The 17,973-nt window shown below is 42.0% G+C and overlaps 1 protein-coding gene across 3 annotated transcripts in view; it reads right to left on the bottom strand.

The window, feature by feature from the left end:
- ACSS3 (acyl-CoA synthetase short-chain family member 3) overlaps positions 1-17,973 on the bottom strand; it is a 237,747-nt gene that overhangs the window by 178,161 nt on the left and 41,613 nt on the right. For 2 of the 3 annotated variants that reach the window (XM_019514799.1, XM_019514797.1), the window contains exons 4-7: positions 16,692-16,826; positions 16,282-16,422; positions 6,337-6,417; positions 6,143-6,238 (exon numbers count right to left, since the gene is read on the bottom strand). In XM_019514799.1, coding sequence (XP_019370344.1) covers positions 6,143-6,238; positions 6,337-6,417; positions 16,282-16,422; positions 16,692-16,826 — 453 coding nt within the window. The remainder of the gene's footprint in view (positions 1-6,142; positions 6,239-6,336; positions 6,418-16,281; positions 16,423-16,691; positions 16,827-17,973) is intronic. The other variant, XM_019514798.1, reaches the window with a different exon arrangement.

Raw genomic sequence — 17,973 nt, 5'->3', positions numbered from 1 at the left:
AATGTCATACATACTTCAATATTTAATAGAATAGACCTGTTTCACAAACCTGGCTTTGTCTAAGATACGCTTCTCATTAACCAATAAATCATCGACCAGAAGCTCAAAAATTAAATTTCTTTGCATCAGATGTTATCGCAAAGTGATGAGACAGAAAATCACTCTAATGAAAGTAATCTTTTCATTTTTGGTTTTACAGAACCATTTTAATACAATACCTATGATACTGCTGTTAATGGCAAAACAAAGCTCAGGGATTGTTTTCAACTGAAAAAACAACACATGCACATTGTCGATATGTTGTGGGGGTTGTTGTTTTTTTCTGTCCAACACCCAAGAGTTCGCTTTTCTTAATTACTTTTTACAAAATCATTAATGTCTGTCTTATCTACTATTTGCTTCAAAGGATGACTCCTTAAATTATTAGCAAAATCATAAACATAACTCCAGCATTTAACAAAATCAGATTTATTCACAATTATGGATGCAGCTGCCATCCATTTATGCTATGCTGCCATACTAGAGACTCAGAATCAAAAGTGCCTCTTTCCATTTGCATTGGTGAGAATAAGCTTGTGTATATCTTCTGGACAAGGTAAGGATGTGTTCAGACTTGCTTTCTTGCCCATTCTAGTCAATCCACCACACTGAAAACCCCTAAATTCACCTCAGGGTGACTACAATTAAGCCTACAGGATATATTTAGCTTCCAGCTTATCACTTCAGCTGCTATTCATCTGTCTGCATGGTGAATATGTAGTGTAGGTACAACATACAACCTTGAATACAAGCAGCCCATAACCAGCTTTCCCCTTACCAGGCCTACTGCACACCTCCCCCCATCTATCATGCAGTCCTCCATAGCTGATTATATTCACCTGTTCAATATTTAACTTATTTCCCTCATGAGTCATTCTCAGCCCCTCAAAGAACTCCTATCAGCTCTAGTTAACTACTCTTTAACCTTTACTCTGATTCCAACATGCAAAGATACTCCCAGGGTGCCATCAGCTAGCCAGAGCAACATATCTCTTCCTCGTGAATCTCTGGAGGGAATACAACAAACACTGACTACAGATTAGTTACCATTTACTATGCAATTTTGAGCCAGATTCCTCACTGTGCATTCACCGGCTTTGGTTGCAGTACTTTACTGAGATACAGTCACCCATATCAGACACTGCACTGAAAAACAACGAATGCTAACCTGGGATCCAGTAACACACCTGTTTGTCCTCCAGCTACACAGAGCTCAAACAGACACCCATCAGAGGTTTAAGAACTAAACCCGGCAGCTCCCATGAGTCCATTCTTCTTTAACAGAGCCTTTACAGAAAGGAAGAGGGAGAGGAAAGTTCCCAAAACATGACCACAGTTATGTGCTACACTGCACAACAAACTCACAGCAATCTGCTTAGCAAGATATTCCACCAGATGTCCTAACACGTTTCTCCAAGGACCTACATATGGGCAGCACAGTCATGGGTAGCCTCACAGGAAAGGAAGCAGAGCAAATGGACCCGTAAGCCAGTAAGGACTACCTGCCATCAACCTACCTATATTTTTGGGAGAGGTTCTATTAAAAACCCACAGTTCAAGCACACAAATCCCCACATAGGCACATGACTCCATGTGGACTTCTGCAACAGCCTCTCTGCAGTGACAATGTAGGCCCAGATAGCAGTTATGGTCCTTGTTAAGGACAGGAACCCATGCTTGCGCCTCTTACAACACAAGATCCTCTGCAAGTGATTAATCAGGCACAAGGAACTCTTCAAACCTGCTTCTCTGCTCCTTCCACTGCAGTACCAGAGCTTACAGAAGTTCAAGAACTGCAACTGTCTACAGAACTTTACAAGTTTGGACAGCTGTGGGGGGACTTCAGCATACAAGAAGTGAAAAGGGAGAGAAAAACAGGACAGACAATACAAGCAGCAGATACCACTATCACTGATGTTACCAGCAGTCTTGTTTTGTCTTTTCTTCTTCAAAATAGCATGCTAGCTGTAGTTTTAGTTCGCACTTTAGTTTTCTAGTTTGCACCTTGCTTGGACGTTTATCGTTAGCCATATCAGAAGGTCTAACTGTAATATTGTGAAGTTCCTCCTTCACTGAATGGGGAAGTAGAATAGGGTGGGATGTTTAATTACTTGTTGATTCTCGCTCAACAGTAAGGAAATAGGAAGCAAATTCTACGCCCATTGTTTTTTACTGAAGAATTGAAAAACAGTAAGCAACCCACCCACGCCATTAAAAGGCACCCCTTTTCCCCAAACCAGCAAGCAATGAAAGTTTCATTAAAACTGACTTGGAATTTGGTCAGTAAATCTACCCTTACCCAAAGTGATACAGAAAAATTGACCTGCCCTAAAATACTTTATGAACATCAGTAATCCTTTCAACCTGAAAGTTCTAAAGATTATGCAGAATAGAAATTTTAAATCCCTGACATATATTAGGACAGCATGTTCCATGGTATTTTCCAATAAAACACAAGCATTAGTAATCACTTTCTCATTACAACTGCCACATGTATCATGCAAGTGAGCATAGAGGTTATCCCTAAATGCCAATGACTTCCTTGACTATTGGCCCATTTTGCTTAAAGGGATGCTTTCCAGTCATAAAAAATTCACTGGGCATCCATTGGTGTCCTGGGTCCACTCAACAGGAAAATACTAGCCTCTAGTTTCACAAATGCTATGCAGACTGCAGCAGGCCACAATCTCTCTCACTGTCTTTTACACACCCAAGTTATTTTGAAGCTAGCCCCACCTTGCCACCAGACCTCTAACTGAGTATTTCACCACCACTCTGCAACTGCCCAAAATGTAAATGAATTCTATATGCAGACACACGTGGAACAAATACAGCTTCATAAATTATGGCAGGAAAGGACAGGTTGGGTCCCCACAGGGGGCACCCCTAACTCTCTACTGATAGCCATGTCATCAGAAAGGGAGAAGGCTGCTGAAGTACGTAAATGTCAGAACTCCTTAGAACCCAGACACTGTGCAAGCCTTGCCACAACTCCCCATCCCCAACATCACTATAGACCACATTATCACTGGACTGGATAACACGGATTATAACATCTGGGGTTCATTAACTTACAACAGCACCAATGTCATATACACCATCACCTGCTCAACGTGCCCCTCTCCTGTCTACATTGGACAGATGAGGCGATCCCTACGTGAAAGAATGAACAAACACTGATCTGACATCAGCTGCAGAAATACATGCAGGCCTGTGGCAGAACACTTTAAACTCCCTAGACGTTCCATCTCTGTCCTCAGGCTACCTGTTCTTAGGGTCCTGTACACGTGTAAGGAGGTTGGCTCCAATGCACTGTAATTACAGCACATTGGAGCAAACTTGATTAATCAAGTCTGCTTGAGTGTGGTAATTACTATGCTCCAGCAGACTCCAGCATCACATGTATTAGTGACCCCATGCTTAAAAATGGCAGCAATGGTCCAATGCTCTAAACTAAAGTTTGTTTGACAAGCATTAGTTCAAAGTGCCCTGCCGCCATTTTTCAGTGCAGGGACACTGATACACATGATGCTCCAGGTTCTTTAATTAGCACAACTCTTGGAGCTGTGCTAATTAAAGCACCCCCCATCCTGCCTCCTGGAGCACATCTATAAACACCCCAAAACTTCAAAAGAAACTCAACAGCAAAACTGTGGAACAAGAATGTTCCATGTTCTACGCACATCCTTTCACAGAGTCTGATGAAGTGAGCTTGGGCTCACAAAAGCTCAATACATATAACTTGATATATAAAGCTTGATTTATATATAAATAAAATTACAGACACACATTTGTGAGCTGTGTTAGTCTGAAGTCAAGTAGAAGTCAGGATAGATTTGTATCTTACAGACTAATAAAAGAAGAGGGTGAGAGAGAGAAAGACAGAGATCTACTTTGGTTAGTCTATAAAGGTACAAATGTCTGCTTCCTCCTCAAACACAAATTAACATGGCTAACTATATCTCAGAACTCCCCATGCTGGTGTTACTGAACCCACACCTGTGGCCCAACAAAGTCCTGCAGAAAGAAATAGGACCTTCACTGGTGTCTTTGGGGGGGTCTTTCTTTCAATGGCTCACGCAAATCCTAGCACCACTCATAAGCACCAGTTGGCCTAGTATAGACCTATGTAAACCAGGTTTGGATTGGCACTTTTAGACAAAATTATGTGAATGTGGAAAGAACCATTTTCCTGCCTTAATCTCACAGGTTATAAACGAAATTTGTGGACACTTATTATGGTACACTTCATCTAAGATTCCTGTTCATGAAGGCTCCCATTCCTCAGCTATGCAATAACAGAAAATACCATATGCCTATTGGCTAAAGCATCCTCATGGACTCACAGAAAGAGAAAACTGGAAGGGACAACAAACCATCACCTAGTCTAACCACTGCTCAAGGCAGCAGCATCTCTGAAAAATCTCCTTAGACCAGTGATTATAAACTAGGATGCCACAGCACCTTGGGATGACATGATATCCTCAAGGGTGCTGCGGGGTGCTGCTCAATATTAGCACAGTTGGTATGCAGACACTTACAGGTGACTTGTAACATAAGCCCAGAGATTTGAAAAAGTAATCCATAGTAAAAACTTCCTGATGTACTGTTATCTTTCTGGCTGGACCAAGACATGCAAGCATGTGCGGTTTGTGGTTTTACAAACCTCTTTGTGCTGCCACAAACCACATGCCCAGCACATTAAAACATGCCCCACACTACAGATCTGCAGCCCAGGGGCAAAATTTGCTACCAGGAAATCCCAGTAGAAAAAAAACACTGTGAAAAAAGTGGCATGGAAAATATCACAGGACGGTACACCAGCAGACATAGAGGCTCGGTCCTCCAAGGAGACTTTCTGGCTACTGGCCAGAGCATCTCCCTCCCTCTGGTTCCACCCTGGCTCCTCCAGCATGCCAGGAGTGGGAGGAATGGGGAAACTGCTGTTTCCCCAAAGCAGGACATTTTGCCTTGCACCAAAGTGCATGTGCAGGGGTGTGCACAGCAGCAAAAAGTAGCAGCATAAATTGTGCTGCTACTTTTTTTCCTGCTGCAAGCACATGCCCCTGCATTTAGGGACATGACCTCTGAGTTCTTTGCCACAGGAAAATTGTTCTTTTAGTCAAAAAACAGGTAGAAGCTAGGGCCTGGAATTTTCCTAGAGGCTGCAAGTTTAACAAGGGTGACCTGAGTCTAAAAGGTTGAAAATGACTGCCTTCCAGAAATATCACGTCCAAGATGATAAAGAGCTTTCTGTAGTTATAGATCCTCTATTCTTCCCCTACCCCATCCATGGACTACTCTCTAGGATTGACACTACAAGAAGGTTCACAATCCTTTTACACACCTTTAGTGAAATTCCACCATTTCTTCTGCCTGCAAAGATGGAATAAATTCAGCTCCCCTTGAAGCAAAAAGGAAAATAATGCAAGCAACACTGTTTCCAGGAGCCAATTATAACATGGACAAGGATAACCTCTGAGGAAATTGTAGTGTAACTACTATTTTCATAGCAGATACTACACAGCAGAACCGATCAAAAAATAACTGCCAAAGAGTTGTACACAAAAAGATCCATAACACATTGTACATGTGGTGTATTTGCTCTTATTTTTAACTCTAAGAATTATCAGAGCATTATCAGAGGTCAACAACTACAATGAAATGCCCACTCTGCTAATACAGGTAAAGCATATTTAAACATGTATATCTAAGTACTGAAGCTTTTCAGAGATGTTTTTCACAGTAGCAGCCTCCATATTATATTGAGCAGTTATTAAGGAGAATATATACCCTATTTGCTCACTGAGGATAAAAATGTTCCAAGTTTATTGCTAAACTTAGGGATATTTCATGGTAGCATCATGGCTCTGACCATACTAATAGGTATGTGTGCTTAAAAGTGTGCAGCTTATTAAAATCAACAGGTTTATGAACATGTACAGGTTTTTCCAAGATGATGGGTTAAGATATCAGACAATCGGCAGTTATTGCTATTTTCTGAAGTCCCAAAAATGTACAATAATTGTCATAATAACAATAAATGCATGTCTTCACATACTCTGATAAGGCAGAAATGTTAACACCAGAAACAAGCATTTACCTCATACAAAACAGTTGTATTTCCATGCAGGAGAGGTCCATAACAAATATAGGAATGGCCAACTACCCAACCTAAATCAGAAGCTGCCCACCACACCTGAAATGGATAGAAGAAAGAAAGAAAAACTATATATGTGTTTGGTTGTCTTAAAAAAATGTTTTAATGAACACAACTACAATTTAAATGGCAGTTACCTCTCCAGGTTTGAGTCCATATACAGCCGACATGGTCCAGTTCAACATAACTGCATAGCCCCCCGTTGGTCTAACAACACCCTAAATGAAAAAATATAAAATCATGCTCAATTACAAGGCACACAGACATGACTCTTGCTTCCATGAGGAAATTATTCTCTACAATACAAATTAGCTGAAAAGGTAAAGTTGTCTTGCTACAACTTCCAGTTCTCTGCCACATCAGAATAACATAAGGGCTTTATACTACAAATATGTGCTTGTGCCAGTAGTCCTACTAAAAGAATGCCAAATATGGTTAGAAGCAACTTTTCATTAGCATGCAGAGGGATCATATAAAGAAAACAAAACAAAACAAAAAATAAAGCTGAAGCTGAAGGCAACTGCTTGCAGAAGACCACTACTAGGATAAACCTCTCTTCAGAATAGGATTGTCATGCATTCCATCAACAGATATTAACAGGGGGTTAAAACAAAAAAGTTAAGAAGTATGTGAGCTGTAACAGGATGGAGAGCATAAAGGTCTCACTTTTCAACAATACAGAGGAATGCCCCTTCTACCATAAAACATTAGCACCACTCTACAGAACATACTTTTGCCAACAATTACATCTCATGCCTTGTTATATTAACCACCAAAAGTTGCTTCTAGGACATAGGATTTTGAAAGCTTTAAAAGTATTGATCCTGCCTCCATTCATTTATGCAAGATTGTGTGTATTATGTGACAATAACTGTGCATGTTGCTCTAAAAACATATTATTTTTTTTCTTCCAAAACAGGAAAATTCTTGATTCTTCACCCTGTGCTTTGATGAACTAGACTACTATCCACATGTGAAAGCCTCCTGGTGAGTGAGAATAAAAGACACTTCACTGCTTTTTAATTGGATTTTCTCTTGCTAGACTGGCACCCAGTCACCTGGCCCTTCTCTAACCATATACTCTTTTATGTTAGCCATTGTTATGGACTCTCTATTTTCATCATTCTTTCTCCCAATCTTCCATTTCCTACCTTGTGTGGAATTTTGGTTTTGGTTGTTCGTTTTATGTTACATTAACATTTCCTTCTCGTTTCAAGTGATCCAACATACAAATGAGCTCAACACACTGACCTAACTCAATAACCAACATTACACAGCCCTTTTCTCATCCCTTGTAATACGGAGCAACAAACAGTTGCAGTGTCAGATGGAGACAAGCAAGATGGATGGAAAGGAATGTAAATAGTGCCAAAGGAGCCAAATTTCCACAGCAGTGTGGGTCTCTACTCTCCCCCATCTTCCATATACCAAAGCCCAGTACAACAGTGTAATACTACTGTCCTATTATGGGCGTTTTCTGCAAAGCTATACATTTCTGGGCAAGTCTAACTGGTAAAAGCTTTTCATGTAGTTTCATATACTTCTTACGCACTTATCAAAGAAGTTGTGAGGTTTCTCTGAATTCTGCTTTTATTTTTCCCATTTAAAATGAGGTATTTCAGTAAATACGTCTCAAACTCCCACTGAATTGTAACAAATATTTCTATCCATGAAAGAAGCCCAATATTAACATGGGGATGAATTTTTACAAACTCAATATTAACAAAATCCATCATTCAGTTTTCTTATATTTCTTGAATGATTTAAAGAATGACCAGGATATGTCTTATTTTGACAAAAATACAGCATAATAAAAGTCTTAATCTGCCTCTTCAAGACTATTTACAGAATAAAGAGCAAAGTCTTAAGGGATCACATTACAAGAATGTGTGTGCACATACTTATCTATATTCATACTTTCACAGCTTTCTTTCAATTTTAAACCTTATATACAGATGGATAGATTATGCAATATTAAGGAAAGTGCAACATTTCAGCCTAAAAACAAAATACAAGGGTTTTTGTAGCAGGATGAAGTTGGGTGTTGTTTTAGTGCCCTCATCTGGTCCTCCACTCCTGCCCGCCTGGTCCCTGGGCCCTTCCTCTCACTCTCCTACCATGCCTTTTACATTTCTTGAAATAAATGCTTTGAGGTTGCCTAGGACCCCAGAAGTCTCACAGGTCTAGGTCTGAACACTGTTTTCTTCTAAACACTGGATGTTTAGAAGAAAACCCCAGCAGGCTCAAGCTTCTCCGTGCATCTCTGGCACTACTGGGACACCCGCCTCCCCTCTTCTAGTCCCAACCTGGTCCTCCTGTTAGTAAACAAACTGAAAGTCTGGCTCCCGCCTTAACCCAAACACATACCTATCTCGGGAGCGCAATGAAAAAAAAGGGTACATTGTCTCTAACTCACGCAGCCTCAGGTCGAGCAGGTCAGAGCCAGCAGAAAACTAGTTAGTCTATTTGAGCAAATGAAGCCCACCTAGGTAACCCACCCCTGGGCTTCTCACTTCACTGCTCAGCTCAAGTCCAATCCCCTGCCAAGGTCCCTCAGCACGCAGTCTCTTTCTTCCTTGCGAGAGGCCTCAGTTCGTCCTCAGGGCTTTCTCCCATGACTGGGCAGAGCTTGCTTTCTGTTCCCCTGCATATGCTCTCGCTTCTGAGCAAGCCCTTATCTCACTCTTCCCATTGTCACCTGCAGAAAATTACTCCACAGCCCCAAGGTGATAGTCTGATTAAGAGTTAATCAGCGGCTCCTTCCTTCCTCCCTCCTGCCTGCACTCTGTCTAGTATTTATCTTGCCCACTTGTTTACTCACACACCACCCTTTACAATGAGTCTGATCCTTTTTTGTAACAGGAGCCTCCAGCTCCCTGCTACAGATCTTCAGAAAGTAATGGGGATGTCCAAATAAAACCATTTTGTGTGCAATGATCATTTGTGCATCACTTTTCTACACAGCCACAAATGATGGGTGTGTTTGACAATACCATGACGAGTGTTTCCCACCGTGTATTTTCCCACTCTTGCACATACAATAGTTTTATTTTGAAATTGCTATTACTTCCTGAAAGACCCTCATACATGGTGACCTAAACTATCCAGACATCTGCAAGGAAAAGCAGTCAGCCAGGTCTGACCACTCATGTAGGTTCCTAGCCAAGTTACAGGACCTCCACCTAACCCAGGAGGGGCACAGTCCCACCAGGGGAAATGAATTGTTGGACCTGGTCCTGGCCACAGGCAATGACCTGGTGAGGGGACTGCGGGTTCTCGACCACCTGGGCGATAGCTATCATCACCTACTCGAATTCACCATCCAGCGCAAGGTGTCAAAGGCCTGCAGCAAGGCAGCAGCCCTGGACTTCAGGAGGGAGGATTTCAATGAGGTAAGGAGACTAGTCAGGGAGGTACTGAAGTCCCGGAGGGGAGGAGATTTGGGAGTCCAAGAAGAGTGGCTGTTCCTTAAGGAGATGATCCTCCAAGTCCAAAGGGGCCAAGAGTGCTCAAAAGCCCCCATGGCTCACCAAAAGCACCCAGGAATGTCTCAAAGACAAAAAGGAGGCATAAACCCAATGGAAGGGACGGGCCGTCACCAAGAAGGATTATACCTCCATTGCTCGAGATTGTAGGGGGGGCTGTTATGAAGGCTAAGGCAAAGAAGGAACGGGGACCAGCAACCCGGATCAAAGATAACAAGAAGTCCTTTTTTAAATACATAGGAGGTAAAAAGAAGGTACTGAGTAAGGACATGCAGGAAATCTGGTGGTTGCACCAGACGACAAAGCTAACTTCTTTAACAGATTCTTTGCTTCCATTTTTCTGAGCAGGGACTGGGACATCCCACCCACTGGGATCCCGGACTGACCCAGGGGAGGCGCAGCCAGGCCCAGGGTCAGTAAGGAGCTAGTCAGGGAACTTCTGGTGGGACTAGACATATTCAAATAAGCAGGTCCTGATGATCTCCACCCCAGAGTGCTGAGGGAATTGGCAGCGGTAATTACGGGACCCCAGCACAGCTTTACAAGCACTTGTGGTGCTCTGGTGAGCTGCCAGAGGACTGGAAAAGGGCCAATGTGGTCCCCACTTTCAAAAAAGGGAGAAAAGAGGACCTAAGAAACTATAGGCCCATTAGTCTTACCTCGGTTCTGAGAAAGCTCTTTGAGAAAATTATCCAGGACCACATCTGTGAGGGACCAGCAGGGGACATTATGCTTAGGGGCAACCAACATGTGTTCATTCAAGGCAGGTCCTGTCAGACCAACCTGGTAGCCTTCTACGACCAGGTCACAAAATCCTTGTATGCAGGTGTCACGATGGATGTAGTCTTTCTGGACAGTAGGAAGGCCTTCAACACTGTCTCTGACCCCATCCTCATTAAAAAATTAGCAACTGTGGTGTCGCCACCTACACAGTCAGATGGGTCACAAATTGGCTGGAGGACCACCCAGAGAGTGGTGGTGGACGGGTCATTTTTGACCTGGAGGGATGTGGGCAGTGGGGTTCTCTAGGGCTCGGTCCTCAGGCCCACACTGTTCAACATCTTCATCAGCAACTTGGACAAGGGGGTGAAAAGCACGTTGTTCAAATTCACAGATGACACTAAGATGTGGGGAGAAGTGGGCACGCTAGAAGAGAGGGATAGGCTACAACTAGATCTGGACAGGTTACAGAGGTGGGCAGATGAAAATATGTTGGGTTTCAATATTGACAAGTGCAAGGTACTGCACCTGGAGAGGAAGAACCAGCAGCATACCTACAGGCTGGGGAACTCCCTTCTTGTCAGTACAGAGGCAGAAAAGGATCTTGGAGTCACTATTGCCTCCAAGATGAACATGGGCTAGCAATGTGAGTACGCGGTGAACAAGACTAACTGCACCTTGTCATGCATCCACAGATGCATCACAAGCAGATCCTAGGTGATCTTCCCCCTCTATGCGACATTGGTCAGGCCGCAGTTGGAGTACTGCATCCAGTTCTGGGCACTGCACTTCAGGAGGGACGTGGACAGCATCGAGAGGGTCCAGAGGAGGGCCACTCACATGACCAGGGGGAAGCAGGGCAGGCCCTACGAGAAGAGGCTATGGGACCTGAACCTGTTCAGCCTCCACAAGAGAAGGCTGAGAGGGGATCTGGTGGCCATCTATAAATTTGCCAAGGGGGACCAGCAGGCAGTGGGAGAGTCCCTGTTCCCCCAAGCACTACCGGGAGTAATAAGGAATAACGGCCGTAAGGTGACTGAGAGTAGATTCAGGTTAAACATCAGGAGGCACTACTTCACAGTCAGGGTGGCTAAGAGCTGGAACCAACTTCCAAGGAAAGTGGTGCTCGCTCCTACCCTGGGGGTCTTCAAAAGGAGGCTAGATAATCACCTAGCCGGGGTTGTTTGACCCCAGCATTCTTTCCTGCCTATGGCAGGGGGTCGGACTTGATGATCTGCTCAGGTCCCTTCCGACCATACCATCTATGAAACTATGGGGTGGGGGGGGTCTTTTTCTTCTTTCTTTTTCTTGACTGATAAGAAACAGAAGCTTGCTATCAGCTCTTAACATGAAAATTATTTTTGTGGTGATCCATTTTCATTCTAAATTTTTCTAGTTTGGAAAATATTGAGGGAAATATTTCACTGTCTCTAAAATAATTTTTTTTTTTAAGTTTTCTGTATACTTCCAGTGATCATCCTTCCTCCAGAGAAAAAGATACAGAATTCTTAGGTCACAGCACTTGACTAATAACCAAAAGTAAAAGCAGCTGGACGCACATTTTGAAAAGTATATGGAAGGATCTATATGCCTAGAAGGCAGGTTCAAACGTTTGCCTCAAAATGATTCAAAAGCACATGCACTGTTCTCACAGGATTCCCTATTCAGTCCCATCTAAAAGAGACTCAGAGCTACATACAAATTTCAGTAACTTCTTCATGATCTTCAGTTAGTGATACATTATTGAACAGTCTTTACCAAAATGCTTGTGAGGACTAATAAAGATACCATCCTCTGCTGGTATACCATAGACTTATCTCCACCTTTCTTATTTCAGCATCCTGCATGTCTCTCTATCTTCTAATTCATTAATATGAATCCCTACAAATCTGCTTTTATCTCAAGGGCACTGACATCAAGTCAGAGAGACCTGGTCTGTTCCACTATGGCCATTGGGACAATTTAGTTGTCAGAGCTCCTATGTCCTCCGAGAAGTCTCCTGTTACTATATTCAAGGAAAAGTGCAAAATATGATTTTCTTCTAACAGACCTGTCTTCCGTTTCTACTCTCTTCCTCCATTAATTTTATCCCATCAAGTCCTCATACAAAATTAACTTGCACAACTAAAAGATATTCTAGTAGTAGTCTCATCAATGCCAAATGGAGTAAAGCAAGATTACTCCTGTGTGACCAGCAAAGTCATTACTGGAAAGCCATATTCAAGTTGGTTTTCTATATTCCTAAAGAATGCTGAGAAACTGAAGAGGCTTCAGACGAAAAGCCATGGGTATGGGCTGAGTACTGGTAATATATTTTGTAAGACAGAAGTTAACATTATCATTCTCTATATATACCTGCACAGGGATAAAAACCTGGTGGTAAAAGGCTTTGTAGTACAGAAAGGTACAAGATCTAATGAATAGAAGCTGAAGCTAGACATTTAAATTGGAAAAAAAGACACTGCCACCCCTGCTGCCTCCTTCTGCACCCTGCTGCCCTCCCCACGCACATACAGATCCTCAATTTAACAATTTGTGTACTTACAGACTGGAACATTTTCCAGAGGATTGTGATGAATTCTCTACATTTGAAGCCCATAAGTCAAGGGTGGATGTTTTTGTTAAAGATAGGCTTTTCTAGAAGATATGTAATTCAACTACAGCTTGTTAGACTTGATACAGAAATGACTAGGTGGAGTTCTGTGGTGATAGGTAGGTGGTTAGACTGATGATTATAGTGTTTGTTTCTGGCTTTAAAAGGCACAAAGAATCTTTTGATATTTGACTTGGCAGGAGTCTAACAAAAAAAGAAAAACTAAAAACCATGAGCACAACTTGCAGTTGCTACCAGCGGCTAAATACTGTTATGTCCTACCACCTTATTACTATCCCTATTCATATATCAATAGTATGTAATAAGCAACAAAAAACATATTCTCCAAACAGCACCACAAAAACCCTCCTGCTAAATATCTGCCTATATAAAAAGGTCTTGCAGTGCTTCTGGACAATTTCCAGGCTTGGGTTTGATGCACTTCAAGAAGGAAAGAGTTCCAGAGCTGGAGCTAGACCTCCCTCTTGTTTTTTGCCAAATGGACTTGGCGCACAAATGTTATTGCAGAAGGTTGGTCTCAGCTGGCCTTAGAAACATTAGGGAGAAGGCAGTCCTCTAGACATGCAGGGCCCAGGCCATATAGGGTTCCATGGGAGTGTCTAAACATATAAATGCTGCGGGGTAGGTTTACTCTAGAGTAAATTACTTTAGAGTAAACCGACCCCAGGCAGGCATCTACACGTGTGAGGATGCGGAAGTAGATTTGCTGCTCCTGGCAGCAGTCTGCTCCCACCCCCTCTGGCCCTGCACCAGCCACCTTCAACAGCCAGGGGGAGCTCTAGGCTCCCCCAGGTGCTAACCCAGGGCCTGGCAGGGAGCAGGGAGCCAGGAGACAGCTCTTTTCTGGTGGGGGCTGGGAGATTGCTCCCTGCCAGAAGTTGCCTGCTGCCAGGGTGGGCTAACACACCGGAGCCTGGGGGGAAACCGTGTCCCCCTGCCCCGGCTCCCTGATCTTGGAAACAGCTGCAGAGGAGGGGCAGGTTCCAATCACCCACCCAAATCCACTGGTGGGGCATCTAGCTTTGAGCCCCTAGCTAGCACACATCCCTGACCATGACAGTTCCTGGCCAGTCCCGGTATTCTCTGGTTCAGTTTGGTTCACAAAGACAAGTAGGTGATCAGTATTCGCACTGCAGCACTTGAGCAAAGGTAGAAAGTCTCAGTGAACTTCAAAGCTTTCAGTGGGTGATGCCATGTGGGCCAGGGTCAAACCCTCTCAGAGAAGGTAGTGGTATTGCCCTGGGGTCAATACCACCCCCTTAGGCAGTAGAGTCTGGGAAAGTGGGTAGAATCACCCTTCAGGCAGGATTGGGGGCTAGGAACAGTGCCTCTTGAGATGCTGGAGGACTGCAAAGTGTTCTTATTGTCTCCATGGAGTGAGTAGGCCAATGTCAACTAAACATGTATTACTTAATACAATCTAGAGATATTCCTCACCCAAAAATAGTTAGATTTTCCACACAGAGAAATGTATAAATGTATGTAATGTTCCATACATAATCTAATTATCGGGGGTCCTCTTAAATTCATCCCCGCCCCCACTGCTGCAGTGGGGAAGGAAGTGGCAGGGGAAATAGGGTGTGAGGGGGCAGTAGGATGGCAGGCAGTGGGGAGGTGCTAGTGAGGTAGGCAGTGGGGGAGGAAGCAGGAGGGCAGGTGGTAAGGAGACAGGCAGTGGAAGAGGTGGTAGAGGGGTAAAGCGATAGGGGAGGCAGTGGGGGCAGCTGGTCAAGGCCACAGCTAAAGCTACAGCAGCTGTATGCCCCGTCACCTCATAATTAAGTCCAAAATAAAGGACTTTTTCCCCTACGTTCAATGGGGGCGGGGGGGACCTCATCCTGGATTCAAGTAAATATGGTAGTTTTATAGGAAACATTCCAACAATCAAGGTTTAGTCTTTTTGGGGGGGGTTGGGATGGGGAACACAACTTTTTTCCAGCCATAAGGAGTTTTGCTCCACAGAACTACACCCCGCTCAAACACTACATCCCCCTCCCAAGCACAGTCCGCACAAAAGAACACTTTTCTGACCTTTATAGGTCTGTTTCCAATTCAAACACTTTTGCTCACAAAAAAGGAATGTGGAGAGGGGTAAGACAAGTAGCCTGAAACTTTTGCTTCCCACTCAGTCATTCTCAGTGTGCTTCCTTCCTTCTCCCCACCAGCACCATATACGCTCTCTCTCTCTTGCCATCTCTCTGTCTCTCCATTAATGCCTGCAAGGAAAGGCTGCTGAAGTGTGCTAAAACAGACGTGATAAAATTATCAATTTGTGACTAGTCAGAGTGCTGGTTTGGGTATTTTACTGAAGATACAACTTTGGCTCCTTTCCACAGCAGAAAAGTTCTAACAGAAACCCTAGGGGAACTGCTTTAGCAGTCTGTAACTTTTTTACTGATCCAAGCTACAGTCAGCCAAAAAGGCAAAAGGTGAAAGACATTTGACATTTCTATCTTAAAATAATGAGCAAAACCGATACAATGTGAACTCTCATTAAATTTCTTGCATATTTTAAGGGGGTGTTAACTCCTGAGGGTGGCAGCAAAATAGAAGGCAAATGGACATGAGAAAAAAATACATATATAATTGATACAGCCATAAACCAGCACAAAAAATAGTTGGTGGCTTACAGTTCTGTACAATATAACATAGTCTGTCTCAAAAGAGATTGTTAAAGATTATTGGTTGTTTAAGACTACCATTTTCAAAGCATGTATTACACTAGTTTTATAACTATTCCCATCCTAAACTAATTTTCACAGGGCCTCTCCTCTCAGAGGAATTATTGAACAGCGCACTCCTTTAGAACAGGCTCACTCTCATTTGAATCATAATATTATCCAACAACATTATCTATTTCATTTTTAATTTAATTGGAAGTGATGATATATAAACTAAAATCTTACTAACCATACTATCTTTCCATCAAATAATCACGTATCATTTATATCAAACTTATTACATAGGGTATATGCATGTATCTACCACCCAAAAATAATACAAAAAACAAACATTTGTATTAGGATGCATCTTAGTTTTACAGCCTCCATGTATCAGTTAAGCTAATATAATTTACTGGAAGAAAATGTCTTTTAAGAAATCAAAGTAATGGGAGCAAGGGAGATTAAAACAACTTTAACAATGCTTATCATTATAGCAATAAACTTCGACAAACATCTTCACCCTCTTAATTAAATGCTCCCTCATGTGGAACTGAAAATAGTATGTCATAGATACTTACCCTAAAGATACCCTAAACCTACCTTGGGCAAGCCAGTAGTTCCTGATGTATAAAGAATATAAAGTGGTTCATCTGAACGAACAGCGACACAGTCATGAGGCTGTGCTTTCGCAAGCTCTTCATCCCAGTCAAGATCACGACCTGGGACAAGAGGAACAGTGCCCTATATACCAAGAAACACAGAAAATATGCAACCAAATTAAACAGATAAAATAAAAATAGTTATTCAAATAGCACGCACAACCAGTCTTCCATTAAAACAGCCGGAATAAAAATTAGTATATTTAATCTCTCACCTATCTAATTATTATTTAAATCTTATGCAATGGTAAAAATTCCAATTCAAAATGAACAGCATATATATATTTAATGGAGAAAAACAGGAAACAGACAGATAACAATTTAGAAGCAGAAAACATCTCATTAGTTTACCAAGTTAGGGCGATGGTAAATGAGAACTTTTTCAGGTTTATGTTGCGTCATTGCCAGTGCTCCTTCTAGGAGGGGTATGTATTCCACTTTCCTTCCTGGTTCTATTCCAAAAGTTGCTGCTACAATGAGTTTTGGCTAAAATAAGAAAGAACACATCAAGAATATTTTTCATAAATTTATTCAGAAAAATAAACCATGCATGACTTATGTTACACATGACACTCTTTGCATGTGGAAAGGTGGAAGCTTCTATATTTTTGAACATTTATTTATAGAATGTACGATTCATTAACTTTCCTGGACCCCATATAGATAGACACTTTTTAATCACAACACTTCTGTCTTAAGGTGTATGCAAAATATTTAGACATATTTTCAGAACCCAACAACCTAAAACTTTCAACACACTAAATTTATATTTATCCAATTCCCACCAAAAAGGCAGTCATAAAAATAAAAATCAGAAAAGCTAAGAGAAAAAACTCATTTAGAAAAGAATCAGTCATTATTCTTCTCGTTCGTGCAGTTTTGGCGAAACATGACAAAAAAGGTACAATCTTCCAGTCTGACTAAGCTAGTTTACTAATTGCATATATTAGCATTAATTTCATTCTGGAAGCAGTAACCACAACTTCCAAGTTAAGGTTGAGTCAAGATTTCACAGTGTAAGCAGGGATTAAACTGCTTCCTTACAAATGAATAATAGGATGTATCCTTTCAAAATGTACTATTCAAGGAAATATGATAATTCGTTTGAATTTAAAAAAAATTTCCAATTAATTTTCAAAATTGCTTTAAGAAATGCAACATATGTCATCTATACCTTTTTGGCCAGACTTAACAACAGAAGAGGACAGAATAGAACTTCTTAATTAAACTGAGCTATACAAAAAGTCATGCGGAGATTATATTTGAATAAATTAGTCTGTACTTAATATGAAATATTACAATTGGAGACAGCAGCTAGTGGTTAAAGACAGTAGTCAACACCAAGACTATAGTTCAGTCAGTGGTGTCACTGCCATTGGATTAGAAGAACTAATCACCACTGTTCCTCTCTAGCCACATGCAACTATAGTCTCAGAAAACATCAAATCAATTGTAGCAAGATTCTTGATAAGCAAAGAGTACTCTCTGGAGCATCACTGACAACTCTCTCATGCCTAACTCCCAGTCTGCCCAAGACGTATCTTCTCTTCCTCTTGGCACAGTCACACATCCCTAACTTCTCTTGTGTACCTCAGCACCACAACAATCATTCGTATCTAGGTGGTTCTCAACC

This window comes from Gavialis gangeticus, unplaced genomic scaffold (assembly GCF_001723915.1).
Source record: "Gavialis gangeticus isolate Ggan-Ray unplaced genomic scaffold, GavGan_comp1, whole genome shotgun sequence".
Taxonomy (NCBI): domain Eukaryota; kingdom Metazoa; phylum Chordata; order Crocodylia; family Gavialidae; genus Gavialis; species Gavialis gangeticus.
This window is presented reverse-complemented; position numbering and strand designations above follow the sequence as displayed.